The sequence below is a fragment of the Pelobates fuscus genome, chromosome 5 (genome assembly GCF_036172605.1).
Source record: "Pelobates fuscus isolate aPelFus1 chromosome 5, aPelFus1.pri, whole genome shotgun sequence".
Classification (NCBI taxonomy): domain Eukaryota; kingdom Metazoa; phylum Chordata; class Amphibia; order Anura; family Pelobatidae; genus Pelobates; species Pelobates fuscus.
Window position 1 is genome coordinate 178,294,732 of NC_086321.1, and position 18,191 is coordinate 178,312,922.

The 18,191-nt window shown below is 41.2% G+C and overlaps 1 protein-coding gene across 1 annotated transcript in view; it reads right to left on the minus strand.

The window, feature by feature from the left end:
* Positions 1-10,626, minus strand: part of INPP5J (inositol polyphosphate-5-phosphatase J) — a 58,544-nt gene extending 47,918 nt beyond the window's left edge. Inside the window, exons 1-3 of the mRNA XM_063454778.1 lie at positions 10,534-10,626; positions 6,836-7,009; positions 3,393-3,958 (exon numbers count right to left, since the gene is read on the minus strand). Of these exons, the coding sequence (XP_063310848.1) occupies positions 3,393-3,958; positions 6,836-6,907 (638 nt within the window). The 5' untranslated portion in view covers positions 6,908-7,009; positions 10,534-10,626. The remainder of the gene's footprint in view (positions 1-3,392; positions 3,959-6,835; positions 7,010-10,533) is intronic.
* Between the last annotated feature and the right edge of the window lie 7,565 nt (positions 10,627-18,191).

The window sequence follows — 18,191 nt, forward strand, 5'->3', positions numbered from 1 at the left end:
CCACAGAGCGAGACCCAGTGTTTAGAATTGTATGGAGTAATTTACAGTTAGACTATTATCTATGGAGTAGAAATTCCTGTCTAATTAGTAAATATATTAAAATGAGGTTGCAAATCTCTTAACAAATAAGTTCTTAAAGAGTTACTCCAAATGTTTTGAGAGTGGGGTATTATAGGTGTACTATGCACCAAGAAGTATGTCTTCCCCCTCCCCCGTTTGGAGAATAACCTGACTTCCACGCCTCCATCTTACGTCATATGGGAAGCATAGAGAAGCTTGTAAATGGACAATTTCACAGTCTCAGAGCGCAAGGGTACACACTGAGCCTGAGGGACAGGGGAGAAGGAGGGGAGGCAGGGTGGGAGGGGAAAATTATCTTCCCCTTGTAGGCCCTCTGCCATCAAGGGGGAAGATTAGCACCTCTATTGCCAGCAAGCCATGCACGCTGACGATAGCCACAGAATATGCACAGAATTTAAATTAGGCAGCCTGGAAAAGAGTCCTGGGTTGCCTAAGTCATGAGTGCTGATGGTGCATCTAGCCCCCAGCACACAACTAAAAATTATTAAAATCACTAAAATGGTCGTGATAGTTGGAGTAACAATTTAACATTCTGCCTATATGCAAAATTGGGCTCCAGTTCTGTGTTTAGTGGATCCCCGTTGCTTGGAACAGCAGCATCGTACAGTTCCCCCGCGCAAAAAAAATTACGGTAGCAGAGCTGCTTTCCTCAGTGGGAGCGCCTTGACACTGCAGAGGCTAATGAAGGTGTTTCAAGTATTATGTTCTATTGGAACGATAGGTTTCCAATGTAATGCCATATATTTCATTTGGGTAGTTGTTGAAAACATCAACATCCATTGTCTTATAATATAAGTAGACTGTGCACAATTTAGTAGAATTTATTACCTGCTTTACTAATGGCCATGCTTCTCACTCACAAATGTATGGAGGAAATTAGTTTCTGGCTCACTATAACAAACAAAGTGGTGATAATTGTAAACTGGAGGTCAAGAGGGAAAACTAGACTTTATCAGTGCATCTTGTATGGCCATAATAGCTAGGAATAATAAAGCACAATATCAACAAAGATTAAAAAAAAAAAACACCTAATTTCACATAGTACACAGAACAAATTAAATGTTCAAGTCACTAAAAGAAAACACATCTGAACAAACGAAAATCAAGAAAAAAATTGAGAAGAGTTAAAACAATCCAGAACGAATAAGACAGAAATAAACAAGTAAAGCAAAGTCAGCTATTGGTAATCTGGCAATCTGTTAGTCTGAAACCCTTGGCAACAAGTCATAGATGATGTGGGTGGCATCTGAAATTGTAATGTAAGAAAACATTATAGAACAAGAACAGAAACTGAAATTAAAAAAAGACGATCACCCCAATAGTAGCATCAGGCTTGGAATGGTACAGACTTATTCTGTAGAATATTAATATATATATATATTTAGGCAGTATTTTCAGTCTCACTGGCTTGTGCTCTTGCGTTCCAAGACTGGCACAGTTGGAGAGGCCAACAGGATTTGGGTTTGGTACCTTTCAAGTTGATGAAGAGTTGGCAGTGATGTAAAACCTGGATGTGTCTTGGAGAAGACAACCCATTGTTTTAAAGATGCACACTTTAAGCAGATGAGGAGATAGCTATGGTAGAACTATGCTGAATTTTGAAAAGGTCCACATTTATGAGCTTTTGTGCGCGCACACTGAACCCTCTATAATTGCTGTATATTATTCCTAAGTATGAAACAAAAAGTTCAATAATAGAGATGAGCACATTTAGATTTATCCAAAGCTCTTGTTATGATTAAATGCTTATAATTATATCCCATTATTTATTTCCCAGAACAACTATAGACCTTGGGGTCCGTACGCTCAGTATAAAACAACATTCAGGAACATTTGAGAAGCTTGGATTTATAATCGATACAATCTGACCGTTTTTTGATTCACACACTATTAAAAGCATAGATGAGGCTCAGATTGTGCTGTAATGAAGGTTTTTAAATGTACTGCTCTGTTTTAAAGTATTGGAATAAAGTAAAGTACGCTGCATTTATGCTTTCATTAAAGGGACTCGCTAAGTATCAATCCACTATCTTTACTTGATGGTTTGGGTACGTAGAGGTTGTTGCCTATCACTGACAATGTAAAAAGAATGCGATTTTGAAGTGTCACTGTTGACATTTTGCCACAAATTCACAAATCACACACAACACGATGACTGTGAATGCAGCTAATGCTGCTAAAAGAGCATTGAAATGTCAGATTGTGTAACACCTAGAGAGTTGGTCAAATGGTAGATCCCCAGATGTTGTAGAACTGCAACTTCCATGACGCTTTGCCTTCTCTTTGTTTCTCAATAAACTGCCATTAAAGGAACACTCTAGGTCAGAGCTGGACAAATGGCAAAGGCAGTTGGAGAAAAATGCAAAAGAAAATATATGGAGTAAATAACGAAAAATACACATAGATAAAAAGAGTTATCCTTGTAAAACATACAGGGTTATTTACCAAAGTGAGCATTTTAAATTTGAAGCCACAATAGCTGAACTAAAAGCATAGCTTAAAGGGACACTATAGTCACCCAGACCACTTTAGCTCAATGAAGTGGTCTGGGTGCCAGGTCCCTCAGGTTTTAACCCGTCACATGTAAACATAGCAGTTTCAGAGAAAGTGCTATGTTTACATAGCAGGGTTAATCCAACCTCTAGTGGCTGTCTTCCTGACAGCCGCTAGAGGCGCTTCTGCGACGCTGGATGCGAAATTCGCAACCAGGGCGCGGAACGTCCATAGGAAAGCATTGAGAAATGCTTTCCAATGGACTGTTAGAATGCGCGCGCGGCTCTTGCCGCGCATGCACATTCCGCTCCACTCGGGAGCTGACGTCGGCGGGGGAGGAGAGGTCACCAGCCCCGAGGGAGCCCGGCGCTGAATTTAGGTAAGCTGCTGAAGGGGGGGTATCACATGGTAACACACATACAATGTGAACCTGATCCATTCCTGTCTGTGTCACTGAGAAACAAGTAATGTGTAGGTGCAGTTGTTGCTGTAAGGCAAGATATTTTAGACCCGTGGGAATTGATTGGGGGTTCTGCAGAATGGACTGTCCCAACTAGGACAAGTGGAAACTCTGCACTAAACATTCTTGATTAATTTTATACAAATATATGTGTGATACTATTCAAAACAGTATAGCTATGTCTATTTCTGGGTGTGCAATATTTGAATGTTCTTCAATGAATGTAAAGACACCAGGACTACTATGAAATCGATCTGCATAATTATATACTGCAATACAAGCATGCACATTAAAGGCCCCACCTTTACTAAAATATTTAAGATTTCTTTAAACCGTATTATTTAAGTAAATATCATACCTGAAATCCTCACTATTTTTTTCTTGTTCACTACCTAGTGGTAGCTCACTGGAAATTGACCTTTCTGTTGCCTCTAATCTATGTTGAGTTGAATTAGACCTTTGACGTGGCTCCTGGGACCCTGTGAATGTTAACGTAGTGTGTGATCTCCTACGTTCCGGTTGCCCACAGGGGCTAGGAGCAGGAGAGCGATGTGGAGATGGTGGTGGAGGAGGCAGTGGTCGGTACTGTTGAGTGGGGGACAGAAGGCCAGGACAGGAACCCTCAGGCTGGGATCTGCCACATTCTACTCTGGGATTGACTGGTGATCCCACTGGGTGGGTTCTCTGAGATCCCTCTGGCTGGGAACGATCAGGTGCAGATGCACCAACAGGAGAAAGAGGGCGAACAGACAGTTGTACTCCTGGGAATGGAGTTTGTGACCCACTTGATCCCTCAGGTTGCGATCGACCTGAGCCTGCAGGGCTGAGCCGAGGAGAGGTCAAATAAGTAGGTCTGGGAGGTGGTTCAGGAGAAGGCGGTGCTACAAATACATATTGCTCCACACCAAACACATTAGGATCCATCTGAAGAGAAAAAGGGAAAACAGAGTGTTTCAAACACAGTTTGTCTATCGCATAGAATTAGTAGTGTGAGCTCATTCTTTATCTACCTCAAGTGGAAACTATAGTTTGGTGTCACTTGATGTTAGTCACATGACCTTTCCACTTGTACATATTTCACATATACATAGCATTTTACATACAAGTATTTTATGCTTTTAGTATGGGCACAGATAATATAATGCCATAACCATATCCTTTGTTTTACACTTTCACTATGTTTTTGCCTATAAATCATTGTTATGTCCGGTGTGATGTAGCTTGGCAAAGACCCTTGTAGGGGTTCAAACGTTGCGGTGTCTCACTTGTCCCAATAAATTCATTTGAAGATACTTGGAGTGCCTGGATCCTTTTTCTACCACTGATATCACCATATCCTTGACACAATATGGGGAAAATAACTACAGTGTGTGTTACTCTCCTTATCTCAATCACAATAGCTCTAAAAATAAACTTTCAGCTTTCTGTTCATTTATCAGAGACGAATTCGATGGTGACACAAGCAGAGGGGGAAGGGACGAAAGATGTGGGTAGCAAAGGAGACAAAAAGAGAAAGAGGGATCCGAAGAGAGGTGCTAAATAGCAAAGAAGGGCAGAGACAAAAAAAGGACAGATTAAATAAGGATAAGAGTAAAGTTGAAATAACAATTAAAACCAGACAACAGGCACAATAAGGAGATCTAGAAACAGTACAAAAGAGAGGTGACAGAAGGACACTGTAAGGTTAAAGACAAGAAGAATGTGAAACCAGAACAGGAGAAAATTACAGTAAAATAGAAATTAGGGAGAGTTCTACTTGTAAAAGAAGTATGTGCGATAAATAAACTGCGAATCAATAATTGTGCATAGATGTTATGTGCGTGTTTGGTATGGCGTCAAAGTGTAATCGGCAAGATAAACATAAAACAATTTTAGTATAGGGAAGTCTGTATTACAGTTTGGCTGTACCAATGGCAGTATACTAGATTTCACTTTAACTATGACAAGGTGATATCAATGTGTGATTTGGTGTCTGCATTGAGTGCACATTCAGCAAAAGGGAAAGTGTGTCCTTGGCGCAGAAAACAGTTTATGTTTTAATATCTGTCAGCATCTGTTGGCATTTGTTCCAAGTGCATATGCTGTAAGCAAGAGTCATTGTGTGTGTCAGTGTGTTTTCATTTGCAAATCTGCAAGCAAATGTATTTTTTTAATGTACAAGACAATATTCATTATAATCTTATTTTAGTCTTTATTGCGCAGCTATAAACCTGGTCCTTTTTGTCTCCTAATTTGTTTTATGCATAATTAGAAATATTGGCTATGTATGAATTGCACTGTCATGTCACATTCCTAGATCTCCTACAATTTTTCAGGAATCAGTATATGGTTTAAGACACCAAGAGCTATTGTATTAGTGAGAATAGTATGGGTAAGTATTTTAAACTGTAAGAGTAGCACATGTTTAAGATTACTTTAGGAGAGTCATCCCTTGCTTGTTTTTTTGTGTAGTTGTGTACACTACAGATCAAGTAGTGTTTATGAATAATTAAGTGGTTAAGTTGGAGTGTGTGCCGTTTAAAAAAAAAAAAATAAAAAAAACACAAAAACTCAACAAAGTATGTTTTAGTCATATACTGTAATGCAAATGTTACTATGGTCGTAATTATAAATCTCTTGTGCTTTTACATTCCATTTTCCCTTCTTGCACAGTAAGCCAAATAATAGCCATCAATTTCATCATCATCACATAGATCAATGGGCCCAACAATATTGTGACACTTAACCCAAACTTGTACAGCAGGTGTATTAGCCAAGAGAGTAACCCAAGGTATTGCGGGTCTTGGTCACTGTTTTGGGGTATAATGTGCTCAAAATGAAAATGATCTGAGTCTGTTATAGATTGCAAGATAAGCAAAAGTTTCCCAACACTTTTCGTTAAGATTCAGTTATTTGAACAATGCAAAAATAGTCTGCCAGTTTTGTCTTGTATGAAAATAGCTGAAAAATAATTCATACATTTGAACAGCACATCTCACTTTAAAAACACAAAAAAGTAGACATTTTCCAACACTGATACTCGGATGTAAATGTTTTTTTAAAATTGTTTTATTATAAAGCCGTTTTCATTCCACTTCCACGTATACAGCAATTGACATTGCTTCTAGATGCATTGCTTCTAAAATTCTTAAACAAATTGCAGATTATTTAAAATTCCCCTGTCTAGGGTTTTTTTCTTTTTGTCTGCTGCTAATTTTGTCACACATACAAGTAATTGTTTATTTAACCCAGATGTGTCAATTCTAAAGCAGTGATACTTTCTCACAATGTATACAAGGATCCATATATGATTTTTCCTTCTTGTATCCACAGAACACTAAATCATGTATGGATCTTCACGTACATTTAGGAAAATGTGCACAAGTGTAATTGTGGATTTTGTATGTAGTAATGTTTTGCTCAATACACTCAATGTGTAAAGGTCCGCTTTCAATATCCAGAATGTATTCTATTTGTAGAAAAAGGATTAATGCGTGCGCCTGAAAGACACAATTTGACCCTGTGCTGACAAATCAGCGTTATCGTTGGCAGAGCTCGTGTGGTATTTAATGGCGCTTGTGGCATTTAATGGCTCTTTTTGGCGGCTATTGCAACCATCAGGAGTAATTTACCCAACTCAAAAATACAGAGGTGTTTGCATGTTAGACCTCTGTGAAATGTCAATGACATACAGACTTAGCTTCTATTTGGTGCTTGTGTCTACACCGGTCTTAAAACATGCTTGCATGCAATTAGCCAAATAAAATAATTATTGTAGTATTTAATCTCAAAGCCACTTGATTGTGATTCATTTCTGATTACCTGTCTGTGCTGGGTAGTCACATTCTTTTCCCGGTGCTTGCTGCTGTGCCCACAGTTCCTCTCCTCTTCCATAGCTGCTCAGCAGATGCTATTATCCCTCCTCCTCTCTCTCTCTCTCTCTCTCTGTGTCTCTCCTCTCAGCCCCTTAGTGGAAGGTGACGTCAGAGATTCAACCTGCAGGAGGATTTTTAAAGGGACAGTGAACTCAGTCTCAGGCAAAATTACCATATTAACTTATTCACAATATTTCACAAAGTGGCAATGATAAAAAAAAAAAAAAAAAGGAGAGGAAAAAAACGCAAACAAAAAAATGTGGTGCTCTCCTTACATTCCCCCACAGTAAAATCAATCATTAGCCTCAGCAAAAACATTTTACTTTTTAATACAAAATGACTGCATGAACAGTATGACTTTGTTTCCCCCCTCATTCTACTTACAAATAGAGAGATAAATCTGTTGATAATATATATATTTGTGTGTGTGTGTGTACCTACATATAATGTATATGCAGATTATAAATTCATTTATGCTGAGCCATGACTACTGCTCGTTCCTGTAAATTCAACTTTGTTTGTTACATTTACGTAACTTGTATATCTCATGAACCCACTGTACACCGCTGAGCATTTTATAAGTAATGATGATGTTTGTAGCCTTCAAAGTGGTGCATAATTATTAACCAGGCGTTAGGAGAAATAAAGCCATTGATGGTTTCTGCAAACATTATAAGAGACCAGGTCAAGAGGGTTAACGTAATGGATCGGAGTCATTTTTCAATCTAATAATGATGTCTTTATGCATAATTTTATTTGCAGCTGTAATTCACAGCTACCATTGTTAAATCTCTTCCTCCCCCACTAGTGATATGTAAAGTGAGTGTTTCACTCCCTATTGCACGTTTAGCTTGTGTCTTGCTGAAGAGAGTTCCCATTAAAGATCACTCTAAAATCCTTTAAGAGATATATGGCAACATACCTCAATACATACAGAATGCACTTGTAATCATGGCTGACTATAGTTCTTACTTGTTTTGTGTTAAATTATAAAAATCTTATTTGTGTGTGTGTGTGTGTGTGTGTGTATCTATATATATATATATATATATATATATATATATATATATATATACACACACACACACTGAACAAAATTATAAAACGCAACACTTTTGTTTTTGCTCCCATTTTTTATGAGCTGAACTCAAAGATCTAAGACTTTTTCTATGTACACAAAAGGGCTATTTCTCTCAAATATTGGTCACAAATCTGTCTAAATCTGTGTTAGTGAGCACTTCTCCTTTACCGAGATAATCCATCCACCTCACAGGTGTGGCATATCAAGATGCTAATTAGACAGCATGATTATTGCAAAGATGTGCCTTAGGCTGGCCACAATAAAAGGCCACTCTAAAATGTAAAGTTTTATCACACAGCACAATGCCACAGATGTAGCAAGTTTTAAGAGAGCATGCAATTGGCATGCTGACTGCAGGAATGTCCACCAGAGCTGTTGCCCGTGAATTGAATGTTCATTCCATCTCCAAAGACGTTTCAGAGAATTTGGCAGTACATCCAACCGGCCTCACAACCGCAGACCACATGTAACCACACCAGCCCAGGACCTCTACATCCAGCATCTTCACCTCCAAGATCGTCTGAGACCAGCCACCTGGACAGCTGCTGCAACAATCGGATTGCATAACCAAAGAATTTCTGATCAAACTTTCAGAAACCGTCTCAGAGAAGCTCATCTGCATGCTCATCGTCCTCATCAGGGTCTCAACCTGACTGCGGTTAGTCGTTGTAATAGACTTGAGTGGGCAAATGCTCACATTCGATGGCGTCTGGCACTTTGGAGAGGTGTTCTCTTCACGGACGAATCCCGGTTTTCACTGTACAGGGCAGATGGCAGACAATGTGTATGGCGTCGTTTGGGTGAGTGGTTTGCTGATGTCAATGTTGTGGATCGAGTGGCCCATTGTCGCAGTGGGGTTATGGTATGGGCATGCGTATTTAATGGACAGCGAACACAGATGCATTTTATTGATGGCATTTTGAATGCACAGAGATCCCATGACAAGATCCTGAGGCCGATTGTTGTGCCATTCATCCACGACCATCACCTCATGTTGCAGCATGATAATGCACGGCCCCATGTTGCAAGGATCTGTACACAATTCCTGGAAGCTGAAAATATCCCAGTTCTTGCATTGCCAGCATACTCACCTGACATGTCATCCATTGAGCACGTTTGCATGTTTGGGATGCTCTGGATCGGGGTATACGACAGCGTGTTCAAGGTCCTGCCAATATCCAGCAACTTCGCACAGCCATTGAAGAGGAGTGGACCAACATTTCACAGGCCACAATCAACAACCTGATCAACTCTATGCGAAGGAGATGTGTTGCACTGCGTGAGGCAAATGGTGGTCACACCAGATACTGACTGGTTTTCGGAACCCCCAGGACTTCGCAAATACAATAAAACTGCACATTTTAGAGTGGCTTTTTATTTGGGCCTGCAATAATCATGCTGTCTAATCAGCATCTTGATATGCCACACCTGTGAGGTGGATGGATTATCTCGACAAAGGAGAAATGCTCAATAACACAGATTTAGACAGATTTGTGAACAATATTTGCAAAAAAAAGGCCTTTTATGTACATAGAAAAAGTTTTAGAACTTTGAGTTCAGCTTATAATTTTGTTCAGTGTATATATAGTGGTTTGTTTGTTTTTTTGGTTTTTTTTTTTGGTTTTTTTTTTTGTAATGTTATATTGTACCCTGTTATAGCAATGCAGTGTTTGTGGACCCAGGACATACTTGAAAACGAGAGAAATTTCAATGTATCCTTCCTGGTAAAATATTTTATAAATAAAATATGATCTCTGAGTAAACTGTACACCACAATGGCTGAAAAGAGCTGCTCGCCAATGTCCTGCAAGGTAATTAAAGTCACGGTTACTCTGACAGAGCTGGAAATGTGACAATCAGAGCTAGGACATTTAGTGTAAGGGTTGGGCATAAAATTAGTGCCAGTTTTAGAGATTGAAACAAATGTATGAGATTTATAATATTTAGGGTTAAAATGATATTCAGGGTTAATGGTTATTAGATATTGTGTTTTTTTACATTTGGAGTGTTCCTTTAACTCTATGTCGGACATCTCCCAATACAAAAAAATATTATTTGTCCCATATTTTTCCAATGGCACCCCAGGAGATTGTCAGTAATGACAGTCTCCCCTTCTTGTGCAGATGAAATTGGCACATGCAGAAATCAAACATGGTGGACATGGCGATTTCCCAGTAGGATGATAAAGTAATGATTTCGTATGGAAGATCTTAACTGCCAGGGGAGTTCCTATATTAATTAATACAAGTGCTGATTTCTCTTGCTTTATTTTGTGCCGTAGCACAAAACTCTAACCCTAATTGTCAGAGTAAGTAACCCTAACTTTACTGTAGCTTTACAGGAACTCAGCAAGCATTTATATTCAGCCACAGTGTGTGCAGGATTCCCAAGTAACCGATATCTACAGGTAATCCAGGGTGAGGGCCTCTCTGAGTAGTAATACACGGAATTATGTCACATTTTACAGTATGGCATTTGATAATATGATCTGCCTTTTAAAATAACAGTACTGCAATTCATAATATTTATACACACACACACACTTTATTTACTTCCAGACTGACCTCTGTGGTGGTAATGACAGCAATTCCAGCTCTCTGTGCACACTTGCCTTGCCTTGTCCATGCTGTCGTTTCAAAAGGTATAAAGCCATGGGCGGAGACTGGCACAGGAAGAATAAAAAAAATAAATAAATAAGGAAATAGATTTGTATTTAACCTCTGAAACATATAGTTTGACCTCAAAATTGAAGCCGTGAAGTGGAATATTTAAGTCAAGCTCTGCCCTAAGCAAAGTTAAAAATTAGCCAGATGATTTGCAAGAAAGAAACAGTAACACCTTTAATGCCAACATCTTGCTAATCACAGCGTGATAGGACAAGAAGAATGACAGATCATGCAAACATAGCCTGTTTTAATGTTATAATGTATTAGTGCCCTCTCCTGGAAACTTTATGAATGTGATATTTATTAATTGGACTATTTGATAATGCAACACATAGAGGGCATAGGTGCAGTGTGTTCTGGGTTAATTTCTTAAGGAACAATGGTAGAATAATTCAGTAATAGCAAATCACCTTTTACAGATTTTATCTCAAAATTAACTCATTTAACTATTTCACGGCCATACGGAACTGCAAATGCTGCATGGCACACTGATGCAGGCATGTTTTTTTTTTTTGGAAACATGAATATGAATAAGACATGAACTATTATTGGTTCTTATGGGGTTAAATAAAGATGTAAAACTAAAGAAAAAAAAATTAAAAGCAGTCCAACCTGGCAATTGTGTGTGAAGAACAGAGAGCTATGCCAGAAACTTGCCAAACGAAAAATGCTTCCTTAATAAAACAAAATAAAACAGATCACAGTCATTCAACATCTAATATGATTCATCCATTAAAGAACATACCTTCCTGCATCCAACAGAGTCAGTTAAGGAGGACCCCTGCTGCCTGCATACATTAGTGACAAAAGAACATGGGCAAATTAAAAGGAAACATTACTTAAAATTACTTTTTAAACCATCAAGCAATAACTTTTACAAATATATCTAAAAAAATAAAATAAAAAAAATAAACCAAGTGTAAAAAAAAGAAATAAAGCTAAAGCTTTTTAATGAGACAGTTGACTCAAATAGAATGCATGCCCCTTTAATAATAGAAAGACTCATTATTAGCAGCAGAAGCAGTGTATTGTAAGCTTTCAGTATATTAGTACCCAGCACTATATTGGTGGAATTCTCGAATGGTTTGATCCCGAAGTTGCCTCCAGTGCCGATCTCAACTCACCCCAAGGCGGCATCCGACTTCTGAAATTTCAGTTTTAGGAAACGTAGAGTGCCGCTGAGCAGGGCCGAAGCTGATTGACTAAGAGCGTCAGTTCACCACCGTGAGCCAATCATTGACTCCCCATTCGCAAAACTGGCTTGGAAAAGGTAAATTTCTTTCCAAGCCAGTTTTATGAATGTGGAGTCACTAATTGGCTGAGAGCCTCAGTTAACCGTTCTCACTCAATCAGCTGTGTCCCTGTTCAGCAGCACTCCGCACTTCCTGAAACTGAAAATTTCAGAAGCCAGGTGCCACCTTGGGGTGAGTTAGGATCGGCGCTGGAGGCCACTTCATGGTTAAAACATTTAAGACTGGTTTAACCCCTTAAGGACACAGGACATGTGTGACATGTCATGATTCCCTTTTATTCCAGAAGTTTGGTCCTTAAGGGGTTAAACCCTGAAGGGAAGGGTGTGTCTGGGGGCCTTCATTTAGATCAAATTGTAATAGTGCCTTATGCTGCCTAAGCTGTCCCTTTAATGAAGTGGATTTAGTGCAATGCCCCTGCAGTCACACTGCTGAATTATCTGTGTTTTTACTGAAGCCATAGGCACACCTGTCCTGACTGTGATGTGTATGTATGTGTCTGTATGTCTGTATGCCAGTATGTGTGTGTATGTGTCATTATGTATTTATGTGTATGTGTATGTATATATGTGTGTGTGTGTCAGTATGTGTGTATGTTAGTATGTATGTGTGTGTGTCTGTATATGTTTGTGTCAGTATGCCTGTATGTGTGTGTCTGTTTCAGTATTTGTGTCTGTTAGTTTGTGTGTTTCTTTCTGTGTGTGTGTGTGTGTCTGTGTTTGTGTCGGTGTATTCCTGTGGGCGGGATTTGGAGGCTGGCCCCCAGGGGCCAAGACCTTGAGCTGTGTTAGGGGCCGCAAAAATTCTGATGGCGGCCCTGGGGCCTCCTGATGGGTCCCTGCAGCATGTGGCCCCTGGGGCACACACACACATATATATATATATATATATATATATATATATATATATATATGTGCACATTTGGAATGTGGTGCTCGGGCGCCGGGCCCATGCCAAACGTGACAGTTGTCACTTCCTGATGGAGGCCCTGCTTGGCTACTTCCTGGATTTGGCTGCATCAGGTGTGCTTGAGACAACACTTCCTTTGCATATGTGTGCTGTTGTGAGGGATTCTATTCAGGAGGTTGAATCATTTTGAGCCTGGAGAAGTCATGATACCAATTGAAGCATTTGTTGTGTTGAGCTATTTCAATGGCTTTTGTTTTATTTGTTTATTGCAAACAGCTGAAAGTCTGTACATTTTGACAATAAACCTGATTTTCAATGGGGGTTGTTGATTTAAAAAAAAAAAACAAATGAAATGTTTTTTACATTCTTTATTTTTGGAGCGCATTGTCAGATACATGTTGAAGCAAAGACATATGACAGGTTGCATGAGTTAAAACAATAACATCAGTATAAGTGTCAGGATCCCGCGGGCGGCTGCGAGGGGAGGCTGCAGTCCGCTCGCGGCATTCACCCTCCAGCCGTCCGCGGTCCCCTTCCTGGCGTGCGCTCGGCGGGCGACATCCTCCCAGCCACGGATGCCGCCCGCGTCTTCCTCTATGTCCCCCAGCGGCAGCATGCATGACGCTGCACGCTGGGAGACCGCCCATTTTAATAAACGCCAGGGTCAGCCTCAATCACAGTGGGAGGTCTAGATATCTCCCACGTGTGATTGTTAATTCTGATTGGAAATTATCCAATCAGAATTAACCTTTGGATTTAAATACTTACCTTTCCTGTTCCTCTCTGCCCTGTTGTGGTCTTTGCTTGCTAGTATTGCTACTGAACTTGTGTTTCTTTTTTTTTTTTTTTGTCAATCTTTCTTTTATTGAGGCATATGGTTATGGTGGTACAGAATAAAGAGAGGGAGACTTGCAGGGGTTACACAGGCTAATATCATCACAACAAATTACAAAATCTCCTAGAGTTATCCGCCTCATTTTATATTTTTTAAACAAGCTTAGAACATTGAGTTATTCAAACAGGTGGGTTATAATAAATGTCTTGGTTATCCAGCTTGATTAATGTAACGTTGAAACATCAATATACATTTTGAGTAAAAACATAGAAATATCAGGCTTTATAACAGTAATAGGTTGAACACGCTAAGCTTGGCACATGTATCATTGGTCTAATAGACTATTAGAAATACATCAGGATAACTGTCGCTTTTAGTAGTATTAGGTGAGTGATTATTATGGTAAGGCATGGGTTATAACGAGCTATTAATTAACGCCAAACTTAAGATCAGGGATTTCTCAGGGATGTTTAGACTAGTATGTAACCTGTTAATTTAACAGAGCTGTGTAAAGCACGTGTTAGGTAGGTTCTACATTATGCAGTTATACATTTATACAGGGACAATTTAGCTGTTTCTATCCAGCAACTAAAACAAGTAAAGTGAACTGCGAACAGGTTAATTCTCGACATGCATGTTTCCATGTGAGCATTTTATACACAGGCTTAAGTTCCCTATCCTGAAGTGTGTGCAAGAGGATTTAAACAAGCATTTACAGCATAAGCTCAGGCCTAAAAATTGTTAAACATTTAGGTGGTAGGTAAGGCAATAGTCAGGGTAGACAATATGCCGCAAGAAACACAAAGACATCTCTGTACTATAGTGTCTTAGCGATATGATGCATTAGCTATGCTTGTACAGGTAAGTTCTTACAGTACGTTACAAGGTCTGTTGCACGGTTTGATCACTGCTGATTTAGCCGTGTAGTGTCCTTGGGGTCGGGAGTCCATTATCAGCCGATGCCCTTGCTTGGCAAGGTAACACCCCCATCCATGGGAGTCCGCGGGGAGGCGGCGGGGCGCCGTTACCCGATGGCCATCAGCCAGCCCCAGGTCGTTGTGAAGGCCTGCACCTGCTCTCCACTGACTCGGTGTCTCAGTGAGGCCGGGTCTTCCCGTCTTTGGGCGCCGTTATCCGCTTGGGTGTTCTGCCGCTGCCTGCAGCGGCCAAGCCTGCGGCGTTGTGGTTGGTGCTTCGGAGGTTTACTCCGGGTGGTCTTCGGCCTAGGAAGGCGCTTGGGACGGCCATTAGGCGCGGCGGCCATTTTGCGTGTGACATGAGGTGGGCTGTCAGCCTGCCGAGGCTTTGCTTGTTGTCGCTGACGCAGGGCCAGATTTCTCCAGAAGCTGTCGAAGATCTCATCCAGCTTTGCAGAGTAATCTGTACGCTCGGCGAGGTAGTCAGTGGCTCTCGCTGTGTTCTCCCAAGGCTGCGGTAGTAAAGCCATGGTTGTCCCTTGTATGTGGTTTGTCTCGTTTGTCGGCGCCATTTTAAGTGGGCCATGTGCTTGGAAGCTCTTTAGATTCTCTCCCGTGATTTCAGGCTCAGTTTGTCTCTCCGGTTGTCCATGCCGGACCGAGATAACCCCCATCGGTCCAAAGGGGGGGGGTAGGCGTTGGGAACCCCTGGGAGTCCATACTCAGGTCTGCAGCGTGGTGAGCGGCCGTCTCTCCACTGCCCGATCTCTGGTAGGCCTCAGGTGGCAATGCAGGGTCTCGATGGGTTACAGGCTTCGTTTTTGCACCCAAGTGTCACCCGGGTGTTCCCTACTTAGTGGCACCTCTCCAGCATGTGCTTGTGTCGGTTTTTTGGGGGTAAATTCCCCAATTTGTGCCGTTTTGAGCTGGAGCTGAGGTGCAGCACAACCGCTCCGTTTGGATGCCAGGCTCCGCCCCCCCCTGAACTTGTGTTTCTGATTACATACTCTCTGTCTTGTTTATCTGACTTTGTGACTTTCTCCTACCCTTTGACCTCGGCTTGTTTCTCGTTATTCTGTCTTCTGGTTCCCCTTACTCGGCTTGTCTCCTGACTATTCTTTGTGTGCTTAGCCCGGCAACTCTAAGGTCCGGTACGGCACCTTTTCTGTGTGTGTGTTAGTGTGTTTGGTTCCCGGAATCGTGACAAAATGGCCAAAATGGAACCTGCTGACATTTCACAGTTATTGGTTAATCAGGAAGCTAGAATGGTTTAGACCACCGTATGGACCAATTTGCTCAGGCTTTACCAACCATACTGGCTCGTACTCCTCACTTGCAGCTTGGTGTCCAAGAAGCAGTTACTTCGACGCTGGTACCTGTTCCTGCTCATGTAGTGCATATGACGCCACCACAGCGTTATAATGGTGATCCGGCATTATGTTGTGGTTTCCTCAACCAAATTGATATCCATTTGGTGATGAATCCTCGTTCCTATCCCACTGATTGAACTAAGATTGCTTTCCGTATTAACCATCATTGCGGGAGAGCTTTAGCATGGGCTAATCCCATATGGGAGAATACGTCCCCTACCTCCTTTGCTGAGTTTTTGACAGCCTTTAAACGTACTTTCGATCTACCCGGTAGGGCTGCTTCTGCTGGCAAAGCTCTGCTTAGGGTTCGACAAGGGAACAGATCGGTAGCGGATTACACTATTGAATTCCGCACTTTAGCAGCTGAAGTGGTTTGGTATAATGACGCTGTCGTAACAGCATTCCAGGTGGGTTTGGCCGCTTACATCCTGGATGAAATAGCGTCCAGGGAATTGCCTGTCCTTCTGTATGATCTAATTGATTATATCATCCGTATTGATAATCGTATTAGAGAGAGATGTAATCAGAGGCGTATGAATACACAGGTGGTACCTGCTTTGACCAATACTGCGCTACTAGCATTACCCCCTTCTAGCCAACCTCCCACTGAACCCATGCAATTAGGTGTTACTGGGTTAACTGAGGTTGAAAAATCATATCGAAGAACGGAAGGGTTATGCTTTTACTGTGGGAAAAGGGGACATCTTCTAAGAACCTGCCCTGAATTGCAGGGAAAACTTCAGCACCTAAGGCCTAAAGAGGGGTCGGCCTCGGGTGTCATGTCCTTTTACCCTCATGTCCCCATTGCTAGACCGTTTATTACGGTTACCCTTTTAGTTAGGAATACTACTGTGACTACCAAAGGCTTGATAGATTCAGGGGCTGCTGACAATCTTATGGATGAGAGTTTTGCTAAAACTGCATCTTTGACTCTGATCCAAAAGGTTACTCCCTTGGCCATGGAGGCCATAGACGGTAGACCACTGGAAAAACCTCTGGTGACCCATGAGACCCAAGAACTGGTTATGTCTATGGGTGCCTTGCACAAGGAAAGGTGGTCCTTTCAAATAATCAACTCTCCTACAGCCTCGTTTTGGGCTTCCGCTGGTTGGTTAAACACAACCCAGTGCTTGATTGGGGTTCTTTGGAGATTCTCTCCTGGGGGAAATCTTGTCAAATAGATTGTATGACCCGTGTTTGTCCTGTTAGCTTGCTTAATGTGCCCACAGCCAAACCACTTTCTGTTTCTGTCCCTCCTGTGTATGCAGACCTAGCAAAGGTCTTTGAAAAAAGGGAGGCAGATAAACTGCCCCCGCACCGTGAATATGATTGTGCCATAAACCTCTTACCGGGTACTAAGCCACCTAGGGGTAAGGTATATCCTCTTTCCGAAAACCAGGTCATGGAGGAGTACATACAGGATGCCTTAAGTAAAGGTTTTATCAGAAGGTCCTCCTCTCCTGCTGGGGCTGGTTTCTTTTTCGTTGCCAAAAAGGAGGGTGACCTAAGGCCATGTATAGACTACAGGGGTCTGAACAATATAACGGTGAAAAACGCCTACCCTATCCCCCTCATCACTGAGTTGTTCGATCGTGTTAAAGGTTCTAAGTACTTTACTAAATTAGACCTCAGGGGGGCTTATAACCTTGTCCGTATAAAGGAGAATGACGAGTGGAAGACAGCGTTCAATACGCGTAGTGGGCATTACGAATATCTGGTCATGCCTTTTGGACTGTGTAATGCTCCTGCTGTGTTTCAGGACCTCATAAATGATGTCCTTAGGGATCTATTGCATGTCTGTGCCGTGGTGTACCTTGACGACATACTTGTATATTCTCCTGATTTGAAGTCACATCATAATCATGTTAGGATGGTGCTTAAAAAGTTATTACAGAACGGACTTTATTGTAAGTTAGAAAAATGTTTGTTCGATCAGACCTCTGTGCATTTCCTAGGATATATAATTTCTGAACAGGGTTTCAGTATGGATCCTGCTAAATTAGAAGCCATACTGTCCTGGCCACTTCCCCAAGGACTTAAGGCTATCCAGCGTTTTATAGGATTTGCTAACTATTATAGGAAATGTATAAAAAACTTTTCACCACTTATCTCCCCTATAACGAAGCTGACTAAAAAAGGTCTACACCCTAGGGTTTGTACTCCTGAAGCCCTTAAGGCCTTCGAAACTCTCAAGAAGGCATTTGCCTCTGCTCCAGTGCTTCACCACCCTAATCCTTCTCTTCCCTTTGTTATGGAAGTAGACGCTTCGGAATCG